The sequence below is a fragment of the Antedon bifida genome, chromosome 1 (genome assembly GCF_963402885.1).
Source record: "Antedon bifida chromosome 1, ecAntBifi1.1, whole genome shotgun sequence".
NCBI classification, from domain to species: domain Eukaryota; kingdom Metazoa; phylum Echinodermata; class Crinoidea; order Comatulida; family Antedonidae; genus Antedon; species Antedon bifida.
This window is the reverse complement of record NC_136226.1, coordinates 13,528,870-13,551,057: the sequence shown is the minus strand read 5'-3', so window position 1 is coordinate 13,551,057 and position 22,188 is coordinate 13,528,870. Positions and strand designations below refer to the sequence as shown.

Genomic DNA, 22,188 nt, shown 5'->3' with positions numbered 1-22,188 from the left:
TGAAATACTGAAAGAGTGACACACTATCCATATATTGACAGTGATGTTATAGTACTAGTTACCACTACTGTACTTACTGTTCAACTTAGAAAATATGAATGAAGAGTCTAATTCTTCATATTAGTGTATATACATGATTTTTACTGGGTTCTTATAAAGTGCACATGAGCGAGATATGTATACTAGACCTCTAGTTTTAAGTCCTTATCTGAGAAGACTTCTATCACTAGTACTACAGTACAGTACTGTATGCTCTGAACCTGTGTCTTATTTAAAGCCCAAAATTGTCTATGATCCTTTCATTTAATCTTTTCTACTAGTGTACAGTATTTACCATTTATTTTTTTGTTAGTTAATACTTAGTATGTACAGTATACTATTTATTGTGCCTGTGAGAATTCAAATTAAATAAACTTACATAGAGGCCGATTATTATATCATGTTTTTTATAACATACTCTCAGAATCGAAATGTTTCTGTGTTCTTAGAATGTCGTAAAAATCTTTAGTGGATAGTAAAAATAACTGAATTCAATCAACCAGAAAACAAACATTTAATATTGATATAATCAAAAAGTATTGTAAACTGCAGCATACTGTACAATGAATTGGTAATTAAGCATCGATGACATAATACAGTATACTCTAAGTTTATCTTCAAAATTTTATGATACCAGTGATAATGTCTGGTGTCTTCGATTGTTAATACTTTTGAAAAATGAACTTCAAGGTTACTTAACAATCATTGTTTAGTAACCTGTTTTTGAAGAAAATATTGAAAATTGTATACACAAAGATCATTCATAATTGTATAATATCGAACATAACAATAACACATTTAAAACAAAAATAGTATGAAAATAGTTTCTGATAGAATGTGTGGGTTTTTTTAGTAAATTGAATTTGTTGATAAATAAAAGCAGGTTTTTTTTTTTTTTTTTGTCGGACTGATCAAATTCTCCCCTTCTGTTCAGTACTGTATACTGTACAGGTATGAATGACATTCACTACTACAATATTGCTTACTTATTGTATGGCTGTGCACATTACGCTCTACAGTATCTACAGTACATGCGCATGGACAATACTGCAGTATATATTTTTTTGTCCTATTTTATTGCCGCAAGCAGAATTTAATTTAAGCATAATAATTGTGATAATGGACTAATGTACAACAATAAAAATAAAGTTCAGGTTTAATATGACACTTCTGTAGGATTCTGTTACAAAAGATCCTCTCCTGCTGACACTAACATTACAAGATACTGGTTGAAGCATCCCAGGTACTAAAATACTATTGATTTCTATAACAATAATACAGTACTTCTACTAACCATTGTTGTTGTCAAATAGATTATTTTTATAGAGATAGATACATGAAGAATTATGTTGTTATAAATAAACCAGTTTTCCTTCTGTTTTTCAAATCTGTAAATGATTGTACTTCCTGTCTGTGAATACAAACTCATTAGTTATCCGCTTGGTATACCAAGCGGATAACTCCTTGTTATTGTATGGGATCAATAGTTTTTTTCTGTATTATTCTTGGATCCTTCCTTCCTTTTTGTGAGTCGCGTTTCTCTAAAATGTGTAAACATAACATTTCATAACTTTGACAACATATGGGCATTTACGTGAAGTTGTGCACCTCCTATTTTTGAATGACGTCATAGTTGCGCAACGTGACTTACGCGCAATTTTATGAATTTCAATGATTGATTATAGATTAAAAACCAAAAGTCATTTAGTATTGACACTTTGACAAAATTTAAGTCATATCAGGGGCAAACTTTCTACGGATTAAAAATGGCATGTTTCACAAGAAGTTACGCGCGCACGCGCATTTAAAATTTCAAAATGCGCAAAATTAATTTCTAATCAACTTTTTATGCGTTTCTTGTCATTTTGAGCATGTCAAAAATTCCCACGGGCGCGCAATTTTTTACGCACGCGGTGCGCACGTAGCGTTAAAAACATATTTTTTTCTCTTGAATTATATTTTTCAAGTCTTTCCTAGTAATTTTGAAAACAATTTAGACCTTTTCCAGTTTAAATAACGCCATACGAACACGTTGAATTAGACAATTCGTGCGCGTTTTTTATGAAAAAGCTTAAAAAATCGTCAAAATTATGTCTTTTTTTAAACAGTCATAGTTTCTAAAGTAAACCGTGAACCATTTATTTTTATTACAAAATCTAGAAGTTGATGAGTTGTAGATATCGGATCATGCATCGATAAGGCTAAAAAAACATTGTGACGTCATCGTATGGCCACACGAATGTAAAAATTAGGATTTTGTCTCTTTCGTTATTGCTCATCACATTCAATGGAGCGCATCACGCTTATCTGTATTCCTTTTTCTCCTAAATTTATATATTGTGTAGGTCAATCAACTTTCTTTAGCATGAGATAAAAATATTTTAATTTTTATGACGTCATCATGCCTAAAAATTTTAATTACGTGGGTCATTAATTTCATCTTTACAGTAAATTTTAATCTGTAATAGCTCGTAAGAATAAAATGTGATAATCACGATTAAAACGTTTTCTGGAAGCTATTGGATTGTAGATACGAATTCATGTAAACATTTTGCCAATCGGATGTTGTGACGTCATCATATGGCCAGTTGAATAAAAAAAGTCGTATTTTCATATTTTGCGTAATAGTTCATCACATTTAAAAGGGTGCGCATCTATATTTTACGTATTCAAATTTCTTCTACACGTTAATATGTTGTTCCTGAGATAATTTCCTCCAGAAATTGCTATTTAAGTGTTTCATTTTGATACCGTCGCCATGTTAAAAATTGGAATAAATGGCGGGTCCCGTAATTTCACCTATTCTACACTGTATGTAATATGTATACAGATTATACTCTTTGCATGTATATACTATATGACACAAATTGACAGAATTCAGCACTAACAGCATATCATATTCTTCAGTTCTTGTCATAATGCCATAATCTTTATCTGTGTGCAATATTCCAACGTATGACGTGCACGTGGCGTTTGTCGTTGTGCGGATAACTAACTCGTCAAAGTGACGAGTTTCATGTCTAGTTAAAAATGTAATAGTTTAACGGGACAGACCCTAGATAATTTTATAATAAATGATCACTTTAGTTACCATAGTAATCATACAATTAATTAATTATATAATGTGATATGATGAAGCTAGCTCTCAGTGACGTAGATAGGTAATTAGTATGCATGCTTAGTACAACTGCAATCATAATAAAAAAACAACTGTATTTAGTATCAAAGCATTCATCAACTTTTATATAATTGAGACTTCATCATCAATCACCTAAATAATAAGAATGTAAAGAAAAAAAATAAAGCAATGTTTTGAAAATGAATATTGTAGGCCTCTACTACTGATTTTATTTATTGAATTATTTACCATTTCAAGAGGGTGACCTAGCCACGTAGTGAGTGGAAGATTAACCAGGACTCAGCCCGGAGGTCGACCTACTACCAGATCCATCTCTAATTGCAATTATATTATTCCTCGACCTTCTTTAGAGATTTTTAAACAATGTTTCAGTTATAAAGCGCCTATGTATTTTAATATGATTCCTAAAATCATTCGACAATCTGAAAATGTTATTTCCTTTAAACGTGAACTTAAAAAATTTATTTCCAGTTAATATTGTTCGTTCTATGTTTATATATATTTTTTATCTGTCAACGATTTTAACTTTTATATGAATTTTATATAATCATTGTAAATTTTAAGCCTTTAATATATATTATGTCATTTGAATATTTAATATTTTATGTGTTGTACTGTATGTATGTTTTATCGAGGGCCCTGAATGATCAGTTCTATTTGGAACTGGATAGGCTACCCTCAGTAAAGATAGTAATAAATAAATAAATAAATACTGTACAGTAGCCGCGTTGAGAAATTAAGAGGGATTTTATTTGCGGGAGTCCGAATGTAGCTGGTGTGAAAGATGCTTAAATAAGCTAGCCTATTATGTCAAGTTTTACACAAATTATGCTAATTCCTATTATAAATTAAGTTGTTAATGCTAAATATTCCTATGGTTACAATCACTTTTAACACTAACCCTAAAGGAAGCCAAAAACTTTCTTTTCGCATTTAAAAATATAATCTTTATGATGTTCATTAACAAATTTGAAATTATTTTCTCATAGAGCCACCATGTACAGAGTACGTTGAGCAACCGAAAGAACGAGTACGCTTCATATTAGGTGAGGATGAAAACGGTGATGACGGTGAGCATGAAATACATGACGTGTTTACAGAGATGGATGAGCTATATCAGGGGGCTGATGGGGAATTACCAGAATGGAAAGAAACAGCCAGGTGAGGGGAAAATACATTTGATTTTTTAATTTCTAACTCATCATTACCATTATGCTGCTTATATTTTTTATTAATAGTTGATAAATTAAAGAAAACTTGAAATGGTAATGATATTCTGACGTTTAATTAACTTGACACCTGGTTGCATTTTGAATTAATATCGCATCATTCACAATTTTGTGGACAGGCACAAAACTGGACACTCTTGTATAGGTACAATCTTGGACACTCTTGTACAGGCCCAAAACTGGACACTCTTGTACAGGCCAAACACTGGATACCTTTGTACTGTACAGGCACAAAACTGGACACTCTTGTATAGGTACAATATTGGACACTCTTGTACAGGCCCAAAACTGGACACTCTTGTACAGGCCAAACACTGGATACCTTTGTACTGTACAGGCCCAAAACTGGACACTGTTGTATAGGTACAATACTGGACACTCTTGTACAGGCCCAAAACTGGACACTCTTGTACAGGCCCAACACTTGATACTCCTGTACAGGCCCAACACTGAATACTTTTGTACAGGCCCAAAACTTGACACTCTTGTACAGGCCCAACACTGGATACTCTTGTACAGGCCCAAAACTTGACACTCTTGTACAGGCCCAAAACTGGACACTCTTGTACAGGCCCAACACTTGATACTCTTGTACAGGCCCAACACTGAATACTTTTGTACAGGCCCAAAACTTGACACTCTTGTACAGGCCCAACACTGGATACTCTTGTACAGGCCCAAAACTTGACACTCTTGTACAGGCCCAACACTGGACACTGTTGTATAGGTACAATACTGGACACTCTTGTACAGGCCCAACACTGGACATTCTTGTAAAGGCCCAAAACTTGACACTCTTGTATAGGCCCAAAACTTGATACTCTTGTACAGGCCCAACACTGGATACTCTTGTACAGGCCCAAAACTTGACACTCTTGTACAGGCCCAACACTGGACACTGTTGTATAGGTACAATACTGGACACTCTTGTACAGGCCCAACACTGGACATTCTTGTAAAGGCCCAAAACTTGACACTCTTGTATAGGCCCAAAACTTGATACTCTTGTACAGGCCCAAAACTTGACACTCTTGTACAGGCACGAAACTGGACACTCTTGTCCCAACACTTGATACTCCTGTACAGGCCCAACACTGGATACTTTTGTACAGGCCCAAAACTGGACATTCTTGTAAAGGCCCAAAACTGGACATTCTTGTACAGGCCCAAAACTGGACATTCTTGTACAGGCATGAAACTGGACACTCTTGTACAGGCACGAAACTGGACATTCTTGTACAGGCCCAAAACTGGACATTCTTGTATAGGCCCAAAACTGGACACTCTTGTACAAAACGGGGATGTTAACTGTATTGTTTTACTGTACGCTTAGGTTATTACCACTTACAAATATTACAAATACAAATTGTTGATAATCAATTCGTGGAAATCATTGACCAATCCCTTCTGTTCATAGCAATATGCTATATTGATTGAAAAAACAATTAACAAATACATTTCCGAGCATACTGTTCTATTCATAGAATTATCTCGATAAGTTTTCTCATTAAGTATGAAGTATCTCCTCAAATTTTCATTATGTTGATTTGATGTCTTTTAATTTAAAATTACTGTAAATACTGAAAATCAATTTATATTTACTGGCTAAATTGAAATTCTGGTTATATTATCATCTTTTATTTGAGTCAGCTTTTTCCCTCTTCCAAGGGGTTACTGACTGTCACTCATTTCAGGCTGCTACACCATCTCTCTACTTCTTCCTGCCTTGCACATCATGTTCCTCCATGCTCCAACTATTATAGCGCTAAGGTTTTTGATCATGAAACAGGTGTCACTCTAGGCAATGTACAAACCAAGATGCTGCTTTTTGTAATAAGTTGATACTTTTACACAACAAGAGAAAGAAGGGAAAAAAAGTGTGACTTTACAAAAAATGTAGGTTCTATTGTATTAGGTGTGTGAAGTACAGTTTCACTAAAGTGATGATTATCTATATTGAAAAAGTAATGAATAAATTTGTCTTTGGCACACTTAAACAGAACTAATACAGATTAATAAAAGATAATAATAGTCAGACTAATAGACTAGCGAATTATACAAATTTTGCTTCTCTTTAAAGTATTAATATAGTAAGTCTTTATAGCTACTTTTAGAAAATACACATTTAAAAATGCATTAGCGTAATGCAAAATGTGCTTTCTATGGGTTAACCATGAAGTGCTGCAAGTTTAATTTTATGGAATACAGTATATTGATATTATGATGTACTGTTCTGTGCATTATTTTCTCCCATTTCAATGAAATAATAAATTGATGGATGTTTTGTATTTGCTGAATGTTGAGAATATTTTCATTTGTTGAAAGGGTACCTGTCCTGTGTATTCAACAGCTCTGCCTCACTCACAGTCAATAATTCTCCCCATCTTATACTGTATGTATTCTATTCTATACACAATAGACATACCCTCACTTTGAATGATTTAATCTATATTTGGTTTATTTTTAACACTAAATTGCTATTGCTAAAATGTTCATTAAACATATTCCATATTTGCTCACTAATAACAGATCATTGTAGACTAACTACAGTAGGAGGTTTTATTTTTATCTGAAGTGAGTGATGACTACTGGATACTGCACTTTGTATAATTAACTACTGTTATGTAGAAATAATATTTTAGGCCTACTTAAAAAGATACAAGATTTTGAACTGAACAAAAAAGTGTTAAGGTTATGTAAAATGAATACTGTATCAGCACCATATTATTCCATACCTATTACTGTATTTGCATGGACATGTTTTTTATATTCAGAAAATAAAAAACAGAGCAACTTTTGATTGGCTTGCTACAGTACTGTACAGTAAGCAAAAAAGGCTCTCTATACTAGAAATCATTATTAGTAATGACTTAATGAACTATATCATTTTATTATAAAGTACAGAAATACAAGTATGTATTGGACGAGACTGTTAAAGCAATCTGATCTGGTACAACCTTTTAACATTTACACACTGTCATCAGTCTGGATAAGAGGTCAATCAATCAATGATACACAGTTAATTGGTTATAGTCTATTGTAATAGTTGTCTATTTTGGTCCATACTCTTTTAATTATATTATAGTAATTCATGATCAGTGGGATAGTTTAAGTCTTGTTTTGAGGTTTTATGTAAAATGGTCAACGTGGATAGGTTGACCAATTTCAAAATGGTCCACATGAATAAGCACAAGGATGAAAAATAATCTTATACAGTATACAGTATGCTGTACAAGGTAATCAGTGCGGCCTCTTGAAAGTTCACATGAGAGGGCTACATTACATACGATTTGATTTGATTTTGATTTGATTTATTTCGGCATCGGTACATAATAAATCACAGACATACAATTAAAAATAGCATATATAAAAAACCATGAGACATAAGACCGAATAAAACAAGAAGGATGCCAAGGATAACTCATAAAAGTCTTCTACGAACTTGTTTCCAATGAGGTCCTTTGAAAGAATTTAACAGTAAAAAAAGGAACCGTACACGTATACCTCCACAGTTTGAATTAAGACGCCACTGTCACTATTGTACCTGTTAATATCCGAACTGCAATGCAATGAAGAGACTTTCAATTTGCGACAGCCTACACAATAGGTCTTATGAATTTGTTACGTCATAATAATTCATTGTGCACATGGGGACATTGTGATATGCTTCCTCACTTTATTCATCGTTACAGTTTTACCAGTTTGTGGACACAATGTGGTACTCCTAGGTTGTTGCCTAGGTCTATTTTTAGATTCATGATACCTTACCTGAACCATGTACTGTACACTATTCATTATTACTATTATTTCCTGTTTAGCTTATATCTGTAGTAGTTAATAGTATCACCTGATGTCGTATGATGATCTACAGTATCACATAATGTTGTCACAGCACTGATGTAATCTTCATCAAAAGCATCTATATCAGCATACAGTACAAGAGGTCATACAGATGTTCATTCATTCATTAAGTTCATTTAGCGTCCATTGGGATTCACTAATAAAATGTGCTGTTTTTAAAATAAATGTTGTGCAAAAATAAAAACTGATTTAATGAACTGCAAGTTAATGTCACATAATATTGCTTGTACATTAGGTACATTAGTCAGGTTATATGTAGTACTGTAGCCTATGCCCTTGAGAAACAACACATCGTGGGATTTGCCTGGTTTGCCTTTATTGAACTCCATACACCCATTCATTCATTCATTCATTCATTCATCTTTTATTTCGGAAAAAAAATTCTCCATAGTTCAGCAACAAAAATAACGAATACACATATATATATATAAATATGTAGATATATAAAGAAAGAAAAAAAAAACCAACGTTACATAGACACGTGGTTAGAACTATACAGTAGCTTCATCCATCTACTACGTAGAGTGGATGAAGGAAAAGCAAATTCATGAATACATTTTATGACAATATTGTCAGACCTCCCTAACCTGCACAACATGCCAAACACCACCTTACGTTGTAGTTCGTAGAACGAGCAGATGTGGTTTTCTACAAACATGGTGCTGGCACTGCATGACCTAGGTTTATTAAGGAGCAGGCGTAAGGCATTGTTGAAGCACACCTTTAGTGCTTCCATAGATTTTACATTAAAATTTGCCCACAAAGAGGCACAGTATAAGTTACTACAATATGTTTTAAACAAAAAACACTTTATGTTTTTAGAGCATTTTGAGAAAGTTCTACAAAGTGTATTAGCTCTTATGCACAATGACCTGTACTGTCGTTTGATATCCGTATCATCTTTCAAATCGGGTGTCAAAGTGTGACCCAAGTAATTAAAAACTCTAACAAAGTCAAGCTCCGAATCAAATAAGTTTAAAGTGGGAAGCTTTGACAATTTCCTGACTGTAGGACAGAATAACATACATACAGATTTTTTCTTGTTATACAATATATCATGCGTTAATGAGTATTTTTCACACATATGAATTAGATGTTGTAATGCGGAGGCAGATGGTGCAATAAGTACCATATCATCCGCGTAACTAAGGTTGTTTAGTTTTATACCGTGTAATTCGCATCCATTGCGAGACATACTGAGATTGACAATTAAATCATCCATATAAATATTAAAAAGTAAAGGAGACATAACTCCACCTTGTCTAACACCATTGGTAACTGGGAAGTCTCTAGACAGTGACTTTCCCCACCGAACATGAAACCTTTGATTGGTATACCAAGACACAAGAACTCTAACTACATACAAGGGGGTTCCCCTATTAATCAGTTTCTTGTACAGTGTCCAATGATTAATACGATCAAATGCTTTGGAGGCATCTAAAAAACAGGCATAAATCGGGCTACCATTTCTATTATAAAATTCGATTGTCTGTTTGAGAATAAAAATACATGTTTCAGTTGAATGACAATTTTTAAACGCATACTGTCGGTCATTTGATTCAAGTGTATCACCACACATATAAATCAGAATAGACTCAAACACTTTAGACATCACGCATGCAAGCGCAATAGGACGGTAGTTGTCTTTACTTGTAATATCCCCTGTTTTAGATTTCACAATTGGTATGAGCACAACTTTAGATATCTCTTTTGTCACATGACCATGAGATATCATGGCATTAAAACATATACTGAGGACTACAGAGATTCGCTTACTCGCATACCTAATGTGTTCGCCTGTCAAACCATCAAATCCAGGGGATTTACCCATGGGGAGTTTATTAATAAAATCATTAACTTGCGAAGAATTAGTACATAAACAGTCGTATGCATGTGTATATAACGTATCATTAACACACTTTTCATTGGAAACATCAGAGATACAATTAAATAATGATTCATAATGATTAGCCCATTGTTCACAAATTTCATCTTCACCTTTAGCCTGATCAATTGAGTTGGAAAGTATGTTAGAGTTGGTTTTAGATTTCTTAATCTGTTTCCAGAAAGATTGATAATCATTTTGAGTAAACGATTGGGCCATAGAATCTGCTCTGAGTTGATTTTCATTAGCTTTACAAGTTCTAAGAGCTAATTTGAATCTAGAGCGAGATGTTTTCATTGCTTCATATAATGGATCATTTCTGGGTTTACCATTCTCTTTCCAAAACAAGAAGGCTTCTCTAGCAATACTATGTAAATCCGAGACATGGTCATTCCATCCAGGAACGATATGTGCATTAGTATTATTCTTTCCCCTTTTTGAGTTACTGAAGGCAATATCAGATGCTTGTTGAAGGCACTTAACAACATCATTGTACAGCTTATCTATATTATTGATGTGCTCCTCATTCGAACATTTGTCATGAGAGCAAGTAAAACCTTCACTACTTACATTAAGTCTACTCAAAAGTTGGTCAGTAATCATACAATATTTATCGATATCATTTGTTGATACTTTGTCCCAGTTTACTTTTACATAACAGTCAGAGTTAATACTACAGTGTGGATATAGGCCCTCGTTGGAAAAGTTATCATATGCTGGCACTGAATATTCAAACGCTACAGGAAAATGGTCTGAGCCAATAATATCATATAAAATGCTTAAATTAGAAATACATTGATGAGCACCGAATGATGTAACAACATGATCAAGCCAGCTTGTTGTACCGTGTGCATCACTCAAATATGTAAAATTATCAGAATCAATTCCAAGTGATACATAATCAGTCATGATAAAATTATATTCATTAGCAAACTGTATTAATTCTTTACCAAAACGTTTCTTTGGATCAGCGTTAAAATCTCCCAGAATAACTACTTTTCCAAGTGGAAATTCTTCTACAATGGAATTTAATTTTCCAAGATACTCCATAAACATAACAAAGTTTTCCTCGCACTCGTATGGGAGATACGTATTAATCATTAATGTCTTATTTCTATCTACCCCAAGCTCAATACCAATTAACCTGCTATTATCAAAGGAGATTGGTTTTATAATGTTGCTGAGTGATTTCCTATACAATATTGCAACACCCCCATAGGGTCTACCGGTCAACAATGAGTTTGCCGTGTCAATAGCAGAGACAGCAATGCTATCAAATTCATTATGAAAATATTTAAGTATTTGTATTTATTCATCTAAATACTGTACTTGCTCTGGTTACATTGTGTGTCATTTATTTAGCTGCATACTGTACTGTACAGTACATGTCATTGTGTGACACAGTATCTCTCTAGTTTCCTTGGTGAACCCGTACTGTACACACATTGTGTGATATATTCTAACTATCCTTATGGTGAACACGTTACACACATTGTGTGATATAAATCTACAGTAGTATCAAGTGCTCCCTTTAAGGAACTTACACATTGTGTAACATTTATTTTTAATGACATAACCTTTATCTAGAATTTGTTGCGTGGACAACTTAGATATTTAAATACTTGTCATGACAAATGTAAGTCAATCAAACAAAACTGCTGGTCATCTTGAGTATCTATAATTTATAATGTAAAGTTAACCATGCATTCACCTTGTCACTGTATAACCTTTGTTGAAATGTTTAAAACTATGGTCATTTAAATCCTCCAAAAAAACTTGTCATAAATATTTAATTACCAAAATCAATATTCAATCGTGGTGTCTGTACAGTTACAACATTATTTTACTATCATTGCACAACTGAATAACCTTTAGAAAACATGTGTTGCATAGACCTAAATAATAATTATTTATAATTTATTGATGTTTCACTTTTATGGCAGATCACCTTTTGACACGCAATATAGTTAAAACCTGTATTCATCTGTAATACGATATTTTTGCATAGTATAAATAATGTTAATCACAGATATACATACTTGTTATTTACATACATAATAATTTCTCTGAAAATAAAATTGTATTTTTTTAGCTTTCAATTTTTTTTATCTGTGTTATAAAATAGGATAGCTTCCTTAATTATGAAAGGAACATTTTGTTACAGGTATTGTTGTTAATTGTTTAGTTCATTAAGGATCATTCTATCTTGTGTCATATGGTATCAACATTGTTAATTGTCCATCTGTTGTGGTCTGGACACTCAACTTGTCCAGCACACTTCAACTCCAATTTGTATGTTCGTCAATGATATGAATTCCTGAATGAATAGAAATAATAGTCAGTTAAAAATACCTCTGATACAGGCATCTATCAGTTAGATGAAGATGAATAAAAAGGATCTGTACCTGTCTATATCAGTGATATACTGGACATTATAGTATACGATTTTAATGAATTTTGATGTCCATCTATGAAATTAAAATTTGATCATAAGCAGCGATTGACTTTGAAATAAACATCCTCATACACTTCACATTCTATTTAATTTGTCTGGTTGGTTAATGATATATTGGACATTAGTTTATAATTATGAACTCTTTTAACTTCAATTTGCCCAATCAAGAAATATTGGGATACTAATTTAATCATTACAATCATCTGTCCTCAAACATCAGCAAATTTAACAGTTGAAATTTAATTTATTTACTTGTTGTTTCTTGATATGTTTTACTGTATGTGATAATGTAAACTTTATTGTATACTTTATTATAACTAGATTCATAGTATTTAACCCAAATTATTTTGGAGTTATCAAAACTGTTATGTAAAATCATTTTACTTACTTTTTTCATCTGATTTTTGTGTTAATATACTATAGTTATACAAGAAACTTGATTCCAATTTAGCCTCCTTTTGAAACCCATCCCTGGTTTCTATTACAATTGTTTATTTGATATTTTTAAGATGGATAAAATATGAAGAGGATGTGGAGGAAGGTGCAGATCGCTGGAGTAAGCCACACATTTCAACACTGTCACTACACAGTTTGTTTGAACTAAGGAATTGCATTCTCACGGGCACTGTATGCCTTGATATGAATGCTGAGAATCTTGATCAAATTGCTGGTATGTTTGATCCTGAACTTTTCACATTTATTCACTTTGTCAATGACATATTAGTTCTTATGTCTACAGTACATTACGCTAGAAAGCCTACACTTTACCTGATAAACATGTGTTCTTCCCCTCAATGAACTCCAATTGTTTCATGTATATTAAAGCCACACTGGCGTATAATGTCCACTTTTAGGTTTGGCAAGTGTAAATGTGTTTTAATAATTTAAGAATTTCTAAACACTAAGTTCACTTTCCCCATAGATCTTGTTCTCGATAAATTTATTGTATCTGGTCAACTTGATGAAGAAGACAGATCCAACGTTCGAGAGGCGCTACTTTGTCGTCATCGACATCAATACGAAAAGAAACATCGAGACTCTAAGCGACACGGCAGCTTGCTTCCGGGCATAAGGTCGCTTGTAGATATCGGACGGTCGCTGTCAGGCAGCTATCATCATGCTAATATGGAACAAGGTAAAAAATTGGGGGAAAAGTTTTACAATTATTTCTACTGATATTTTTCACCCATCCTAAGCTAACGTGTAGCTACATTCATTGGTTGTTAAAAACTATGATTCTTCACTATTGAAGAACAATACAATTTATTATATATTTATAAAATTATTATATATTATTGATGACTTTTTTGCTAATGCTATAGTAAAAATGATGGTGATTCTGTTATAAGCCAGTCATGTTTACTTTTTAAAGATATCCACTGTAGTATTCTTTAGCAGAGAAAACGTGACTGATTGCTTAGACTTTTTGTCTTTGAGCTGTTTGAAACGTGTATTCGTGTATTCCGTAGTGTATAGAGAGGTTAATGGAAAAATTGCTCTTGAATGTTGAGATACTATTACCATAAATTTATGTCTGTAATAACTAATGGATAGAAAAGGAACATACTAAGAAAACTGATATAGCAACTATGTTACATTTACAATATGTTTTATCTGAATAAGATAAAAATGTATAAAAACTCAGCGTTCATAAATTATGTTCATGAATTGAATGTAATTTGTTATTCAGAATAAAAATCTCCCCATGGACACTAAGGATAATAAAGTTTCTGTTAAATAGGGACTGGTCTTTGACTCACAAAGGAGTTCCTTGATGCAGAAATACTAAATGTTAGCATTCCAACCCTCCACCTCCCCCTCCCCCTATTTACAGTATGTAGATTTTCCCTAATGTCATAGGATTTTGTTATGTTTCTTAACAGCCTTGTCTGCGACCCAATCAACACCGGCCATGCCCAGGACGAGCTTTTCACATGGCTCGCATCTAGGAGTGGTTGACGGTAGTAGTACACCCCCATCAGGTAGTCTACCTCATGTTCCAAGTGCCCAAAGTATGAAGGTAAAATTGATTGCTATATTCCATTTGAACAGACAGGATGACAAATTAGTATTTTATGATAGCCATTTACTTTGATGTTTCAAACCCGGTTTTCAGTGTGAATGCTTGATGATAGTGATACTGTAAGTGGTTTGTTTTACCAGCTGAAAAAAAATTATTTAAGGTCACCTTAAACTCTCATTATAATAATGAATATGACGTTTTGAACAATGGTACTGTTTTTGCCCATAAGTATCTTTGTACGTAGCTAAAATCGAAAATTGAACCAAGGACCCTAGAATGTGTTTTATTTATCACTATTAATGTGTCAGTATAATGAATTTATTATCCTTTTAGAATAGACATTCCTGGTTATTGGTTGAAAACATTTTTACACTAATTCAATTTCATCAAATTTATGATAACTCTAAAATCAGCAAGCATCATTAGTTTACATTTTTTAAATATGCCTTTTATGTGTATATGGTTGTTTTTATAAACTTGTATGTACTGTATGTATTTTATCCCTAAATTATGTTGTTTAAGTTTTAAATATAAGTATAATTTTTATTTTCATTTTTTTTTTCATTTTTTACAATTCATAGATTTAGACTTAAAAATACAAAACAGATTATGCCTACAGTAGATTCACATTACACATGAATTTTAAGTGCTTTTTTGTTTGTACATGTTCATTATATATTTATAATATTTGAATTATTTAATTAATATTTCTACTGATGGACAGAAGCGAGTGAAACATATTCATATCTCACATGAGGCAAGTGTTTTTATTTCTGTCAAACCATTTTATTGGCATGGCAACCATAAAGTTATTGCAGTTGTTTTTAAATGTGTAATTAGTGTACATAACCTATTTCAACTTTAGTGTATTGATTTCTATCAAGTGATTATTAGTTTATTATTGTAATTTTTTTTGCTAGATATTTTATAACAAAAAATTGTTTCATAGCAAAGTTCATTTCAAAATATACATTTTTTGGGTCATCAATTGTTGGGCAAATGTCTTCAAATTACATTTTTTCCATTATCATTAGTGTTGTAAATCATTTATTATCGTCATTATCATATATCAATATCACCATCGTTATTAACATTATCATAACAATTGCCTCATCATCACTATCATCAATATCAAAATCAGTACCATCAACCAGTTATCACGATGATCACAAATATTAAATTCCAACTTTTAAGATTACAATTTTTTATCTTTTTATATAAAATTATTTGTTTTGTAGAGTGTACATTTTAACACTTAAGCACTAAGACACAACTTATTATCTTATGTACCCTCCTCCTTTTCTATATACTAATATAGCATTGCTTTTTAAATTAACATCACAGAAATTAACATTACATTCGTTTTGTAAGTGACATTTGAAGTAACATTGAGTTCACACTAAGTTCACATATAGTTTTATCTATCAATGCAATACCACACATATAGTAAATCGAATCACGTAAGCAAGTAAGAAAAATTCGTCCATACACTAGTTTGGATAAATGTACTTTATATTACATTTGCAGCTTTTAAATTTACATATAAATTATAGATTTTATGGTAAAATTAGAAAAAGTGGATGAAATTAGCATATTTATTATACAATTATATGACCAAGTATAATCCTATCCTTGAGTATAATCTCACCCACTAATTTAGGCTAAAAATAAACTTTGATGAATCTATTGTTAGTGTAAAGTAGCTGTATAATCCCACCCCTAATTTTCAACTATCGCAACTAGGCACCCTGAGACAATACTTGGTCATATACAGTATTAAGTTTGAATTGGTTCATTTCATACTCCATTTAATATTTAAACAATTTCAACGCACGAAGAAACGGTATTGTCTAGTTGAATCAGACCTCAAATATTTTTTTCACTTCTCATTTAAATAAATGGCGCCATCACCTTTGTTTATTTGACAACTCTAAAATGTTACGGTCTGCCCTAAGTTCTGGCCGTATGGATACTGGAGTTATGATGTAACATATAATATTATTAAAAAGTGAAAAGTTTGAGCAGGATTTATGGTTGAGGGTTCTTGGTGTAATGAGATCTTGATAGGATGTGGTGGGATTCTACTTCTAATGGTTTAAGCTTGTCCCATTGGGATGGAATTAAATCTTAAGCTCTGTCTACACTATCAAACTATTTTGACAAAAAAGTGTGATGTGCACAAATATGGTAGTGATATGCCCAAACGGTAGTGATACATGACATCATAATGTCCATATATGGGCACATCAATTTTTTTTTTCACATAAAGATTGATAGTGTATGCAGATCTTTACCAATGTGATTAATAAAATATGCTGCAGGTAGTTTTCTCTTTTGTACTTGAATAGGGAGAACTTAAATGAGGGATTTGCTTAGAGAACTTGATGATGATGATTTTTCATTGGTTACTTGTTACGTATACCTTTCCTCGGGTATTTTTCAGTCATTGTTCATATTTTTCGAGTGCAAAGTATTGTTTTGTACTTTGTACAGAGAAACCTTTCCTTTAAAAAAATAATCTGTTTTTTTTTTTTTCACCAGTCGTTTAGCATATTTTACTCTTTTAATTATAATTATAAGATAAGATTGTTCAAATTACTATTTGCTGTAACGCTCTGTGTCATATTCTGGGAAAGGTTTGTTTCACTTGATGATAAATTTGGTTTTATTAATAGAAATTCGTAGATTTTACTAGAAATTAAATTCCATACTTGGAAATTCTTGTTAATTCTTCAACGCTAAGATAAATAAACCAAAAAGAGAAATTGAGATATTCAAGGTAAGTAGGGTCAGAGGTCGAACATTGCTATCATCAAGAATGCTGCAAAATGTTCATTACGCTCAGTTTGTGTATCTTGAGACATGCATTAGTTTGGCTCATGTAGTATGCAATGCTACTAGTACCAGCAATAGAAAACAAATCCAGCTTGCTTTGTTCTTAGGGTATGCAGTTATGTGTTAAAGGGGAGCACATTGGTGGAAGAATTTAGTTATGATTTGCTGTGATTAACTTATTATATAATATAAATAAGAATGATACATAAATGAATTGATATCAGTATAGTAGTAAAGATTACTCTTATAAACTGATTAAATCTGATTAAAATAATTATTGCAACAAAAACATTAATTCTTTTTAATGCAGATATAATACTGTAAATAATAAAAAATATTTATTACAGACCTCTTTTTCAGTACCAATTAAACACATTTTGTATATATATATATTTAATATAATTTCCTTGGCCTCAATTTTATTTTCTTTATAATTCTAATTTTAGATAAACATTTCACTGTATATTTATTATCTAATTTGATCCCATTCTACCTTTAACAGATACAACAAATAAATATTTCTGCATTTGGAATTTCAGACCTAAAATCAGATACTATTATACTGTTGTTATGATGTTGTCTTTTAGGCAAAACACCATTTCATGAAGAAAATTCCTGCAGGAGCAGAGGCATCGAATGTCCTAGTCGGAGAAGTTGGCTTTTTGTCAAGACCAGTCATTGCATTCGTCCGGTTAGAGCATTCTGTATTATTAGGTGACTTGACAGAGGTTCCCATCCCCACTAGATTTCTTTTTATCCTTCTGGGCCCACCATCAGAGGAGACAACTCGCTACCATGAGATTGGAAGATGCATTGCCACACTCATGTCTGACGAGGTTAGTAAATTTAACTTTATATATAAGAAAAAAGACATGTCATTCTAATATTTTACAAAGATATATACTACACCTGATATATAAGCATATCCTTGTTATCAAGTTGGTTCATTTTGTATTATGTGGTATTGGTTACATTGAATAGTCAAGTTCTAATCAATTTTAGAAAATGAAAATGCAACGAGAAAAATTGATAAATAATCCGACTAAAAATCAACCTATGGAGTGGACGTTTTGTAATTGTTTTCATTCCTCCCAAAATCTGAACAGCGCCTGTTTACTGTGATCTAGCCTTTGACATCTGATTTAAAGCTTGATAATGAGTTAGCAACAATTAGTTGCTCATGAGAGGATCTTCTATGGTTGTGTTTCCGCAGCCATAACAAAATTATCGGTTAATTTTTTTAACCAATCAGGTAATTAATAAACAAATAAAGTGCGCATGATTAGACATTACTAAACAACCAAGTGCCCAATCCCAAAAATGTCATAATAATAGATTATCTATATTTTTCTCAAGCGGGAGTAGTTAAACCCCGTTTCTACAGGCAGTTTATTGGTTAAGTATCGGTTAATTGTTGGCTGCGGAAACACAGCCTTAGGAGATATCAAATTCACTGAACTGAACTGAACTGAACTTTTATTGTATCTCTTTTAAATCAGAGGCACAGTCTCAATGAGATGTGCAACAAGTTTACAGTGAAAAATAATACATACATACTTAAATATAAATACCAAACAAGAGATTAGACATAAGAACAAATTACAAAAAAAAAAAAATTTAAGAAAACAGAAAAAGATTAAATACTAAGAAAAAGATTAAATTAAGTTTGAGAAGGAATTGTATTATATATCATTTCGTGTGTTCCAAGCCATGGTCAGAAAAATTTTACAATGTTTGTCGAAAATATTACTTGCTAATTCGTATACATCATGGGTCAATTGATTTGGTGTAATTTTAAATTCATTATGGATTTCAAGATCATCGAAGAATAAGTGGTATTTAAGATCTAGAGAGCTAGTAGTAAACAATTCCCAGAACATGGATAGATTATTGTTGTTTAGCTCATCTTTAAGGTTTATGAGTATTGGTTGTCTAACGTACTCAAGTCGTTTGCATTCAAATACGAAATGATATACAGTTTCCTTTTCATTACAATTACACAATAAACATATACCTGCATTTTGAGGTGACCATGTTTCTTTTCTACCTTCAAGTGGTAGTGAATTGGAGCGAATTTTAAATTTTAGGTTTGAAGCATGGTAGTTACACTTATCTAATAAGTATTTTTCTAGTTTTGGTTCATTTTTATACCTTATATAATTACTTAGTGATGGTTTATTCTTAGCATTCTCAAGCCATTTCATCTTATCTCTTATAGTGTTTTTTTCTTTGAAACCTTTAAGCCAATTATTAGCATATTCTAAGTTAAAATGTTTTTGTATATCACAGTTGATTAAAATAGATTTTATATTATGTAGCCAATTCCAATTTAAAGTGTTTTCAAGTGCAAAGAGCGCTCTTAGCAGAACTTTTGGTAAACGACCTTCGTCCATGTTTTTCAATCTTTTGAAGTAGGATATTCCTCTATCCGATAGTATGGACTCAATCGATTGCCATCCAAGTTCACCATAAAGGGCTTCCTTTGCAACATACCTTGGTGCTTTTAAAAGATATTTAGCCATTTGATATTGCATATTTTCAATTTTTTGGATAGATGGACATTATATATAATATATTTATTTCTTGTGTGTGTTGATAGGTTTTCCATGAAGTCGCTTACAAAGCAAATAATAGAGATGACTTACTTGCGGGCATTGATGAGTTTATGGATCAGGTCACTGTACTACCTCCAGGTAATAAGGCATGATGAAACATAGTTATCATTTTTCAGTAAGGGCATTTGGCACAGTTAGGCATTTGACTTCTGACTGCAAGATCGAGAGTTTGAAACCAACACTCGTCACCTTGGCCAAAAAACTTTTCTTACGTTTGCCGCACTCCAAACTGGTGTAAATGGGTACATGGTTGGGTGAAACACGATTGCAGTGTGATTACCAGCTGCATAGTTATTGAAGCTGTCCATACATGACCTGAGTAGTAATGTGAAGCGAGTAGAATATTTGAGCATTAATCACTATACAAGAATGACATATTATTATTATTATTTTAATTTACCAAAATCACTATTGATAACTGATATATGGACGTATGTATATTCCAATCCTCTTTTTTACTAAACAAACAACTTTGCATCCATTTAATGTTTGTTTTCGACAATTTTTATAGGTGTATGGGATCCAAATATTCGCATTGAACCACCAAAAGTAGCACCACCACCCACTCACCGTCTTGAGCTTGACCATCACGATGGTTGCCGTTCAAATGGTCACTCAGGTGATCATGGAGAAGATGAAGAAAAGAAAGAAGGTCTTGAACGAACAGGACGGTAATATATTAAATCTTTCTGATCTGGTTTTATTATCCATAAACAACATAAAAAATACAGTGGAGTAGGGAAACTGTAAAGCTCATGTGTTATGCAGAACATATCTTCATAAAATTTATGAATATGTGTGTTACTGGGATTCTGTAGTAATAATAATAATAATAATAACTGGTACTTGATATAGCGCATTATGCTGAAAGCCTCAATAAAAACACTGAAAGTGATCATAATATTTTATTTTTTAATGTTTTTATTTTTATTATTACTCACTGTAGAATATTTGGTGGACTTGTGAAGGATATTAAACGTAGAGGACGCCATTACTTGTCAGATTTTACCGATGCTCTACATCTGCAATGTTTAGCTTCAATATTCTTCATGTACTTCGCCTGTATAACACCAGTCATCACATTTGGTGGCTTACTAGGTGATGCTACAGGTCAACAAATGGTTAGTCATGTGGAAAATTAAGTATGAATGTCTAAAATGTAATGCTGCATATTGGTTGATTTCACATTATCAATACATTAGTTATCAATACATAATATAATCCACTTGATATAAAAATTTGAAATATCTTGGGTGAGCTCACGGTATCTGATGTTGTACAGTGTTCTGTGGCCGTATTCACCAATCACACTTAATTTCCCTTAAATATTAAGTATTTCACTTAACTCAATAAATATTTAAGTATTCCCTTTAAATTGTGTTGAGAGTTTTTAAGTATTTCCCTTAGCCTAAGTGTGAATGGTGAATACTGCCACTGGTGTTTAGTTTTCTAAGGTTGGAACTTGAATCTCTTACTTGCATTGTGTCCCTTGTCAAGACCATTTGTCTGGACTTTAAGTAAGGCAATCAAAGGTTATATACTAAGATATTTAGTATATAAGACTTAAAATTTAAGATGATTGGTTCATTGTACTTTAACAGTAAGTGGCGTAAATTCAACACACTACATTTCAAAACAAGCTTAAGGATGATAATCTCAGTCAATCAGAATTAACACAAAGCTGCCTATGCATTCAAATCATTACTATTTGTCACTATATGTGTGATGGCACTCTTTCAGTGTATTAATCTGTAATGATGTATGAAACGCTACACATGGACTCGCATTAATGTGCACGTTTGTAACAGTGATTGTATTATGATTAGTTGCTTTAGGATATCAAACACAATTTGTAGTCACATCTAGATAACATTGATTATAAATGTTATCAGAACACTTCATCTCTGTCAAGTTGGATAAAGATGAGTTTTAAAGGATAATCACATGTGATACAAAAGTAAATCCTGCAGGCTTCAGGATATCCATTCCATCTACTGAGCTCTGGGAAAATCCTTGTATTCTCTCAAAATATTTAAGTATTTCCACAAATAATTAATTCAGAATGCAATGTATAATTGAGTAAGCAAAAAATAATTATGCAATAAAG

At 32.3% G+C, this 22,188-nt stretch overlaps 2 protein-coding genes across 4 annotated transcripts in view; one reads left to right on the top strand and one right to left on the bottom strand.

Annotated features, from left to right (window-relative positions):
• The window catches only part of LOC144843042 (small ribosomal subunit protein eS26), a 136,090-nt gene that overhangs the window by 57,024 nt on the left and 56,878 nt on the right, over nt 1-22,188 (bottom strand). The gene's annotated exons all lie outside the window — the stretch shown is intronic.
• The window catches only part of LOC144842939 (sodium-driven chloride bicarbonate exchanger-like), a 48,617-nt gene that overhangs the window by 8,997 nt on the left and 17,432 nt on the right, over nt 1-22,188 (top strand). For both annotated transcript variants that reach the window (XM_078699560.1, XM_078699569.1), the window contains exons 4-11: nt 4,168-4,339; nt 13,118-13,278; nt 13,531-13,743; nt 14,492-14,628; nt 18,054-18,302; nt 20,066-20,159; nt 20,593-20,752; nt 21,028-21,202. In XM_078699560.1, coding sequence (XP_078555686.1) covers nt 4,168-4,339; nt 13,118-13,278; nt 13,531-13,743; nt 14,492-14,628; nt 18,054-18,302; nt 20,066-20,159; nt 20,593-20,752; nt 21,028-21,202 — 1,361 coding nt within the window. The remainder of the gene's footprint in view (nt 1-4,167; nt 4,340-13,117; nt 13,279-13,530; nt 13,744-14,491; nt 14,629-18,053; nt 18,303-20,065; nt 20,160-20,592; nt 20,753-21,027; nt 21,203-22,188) is intronic.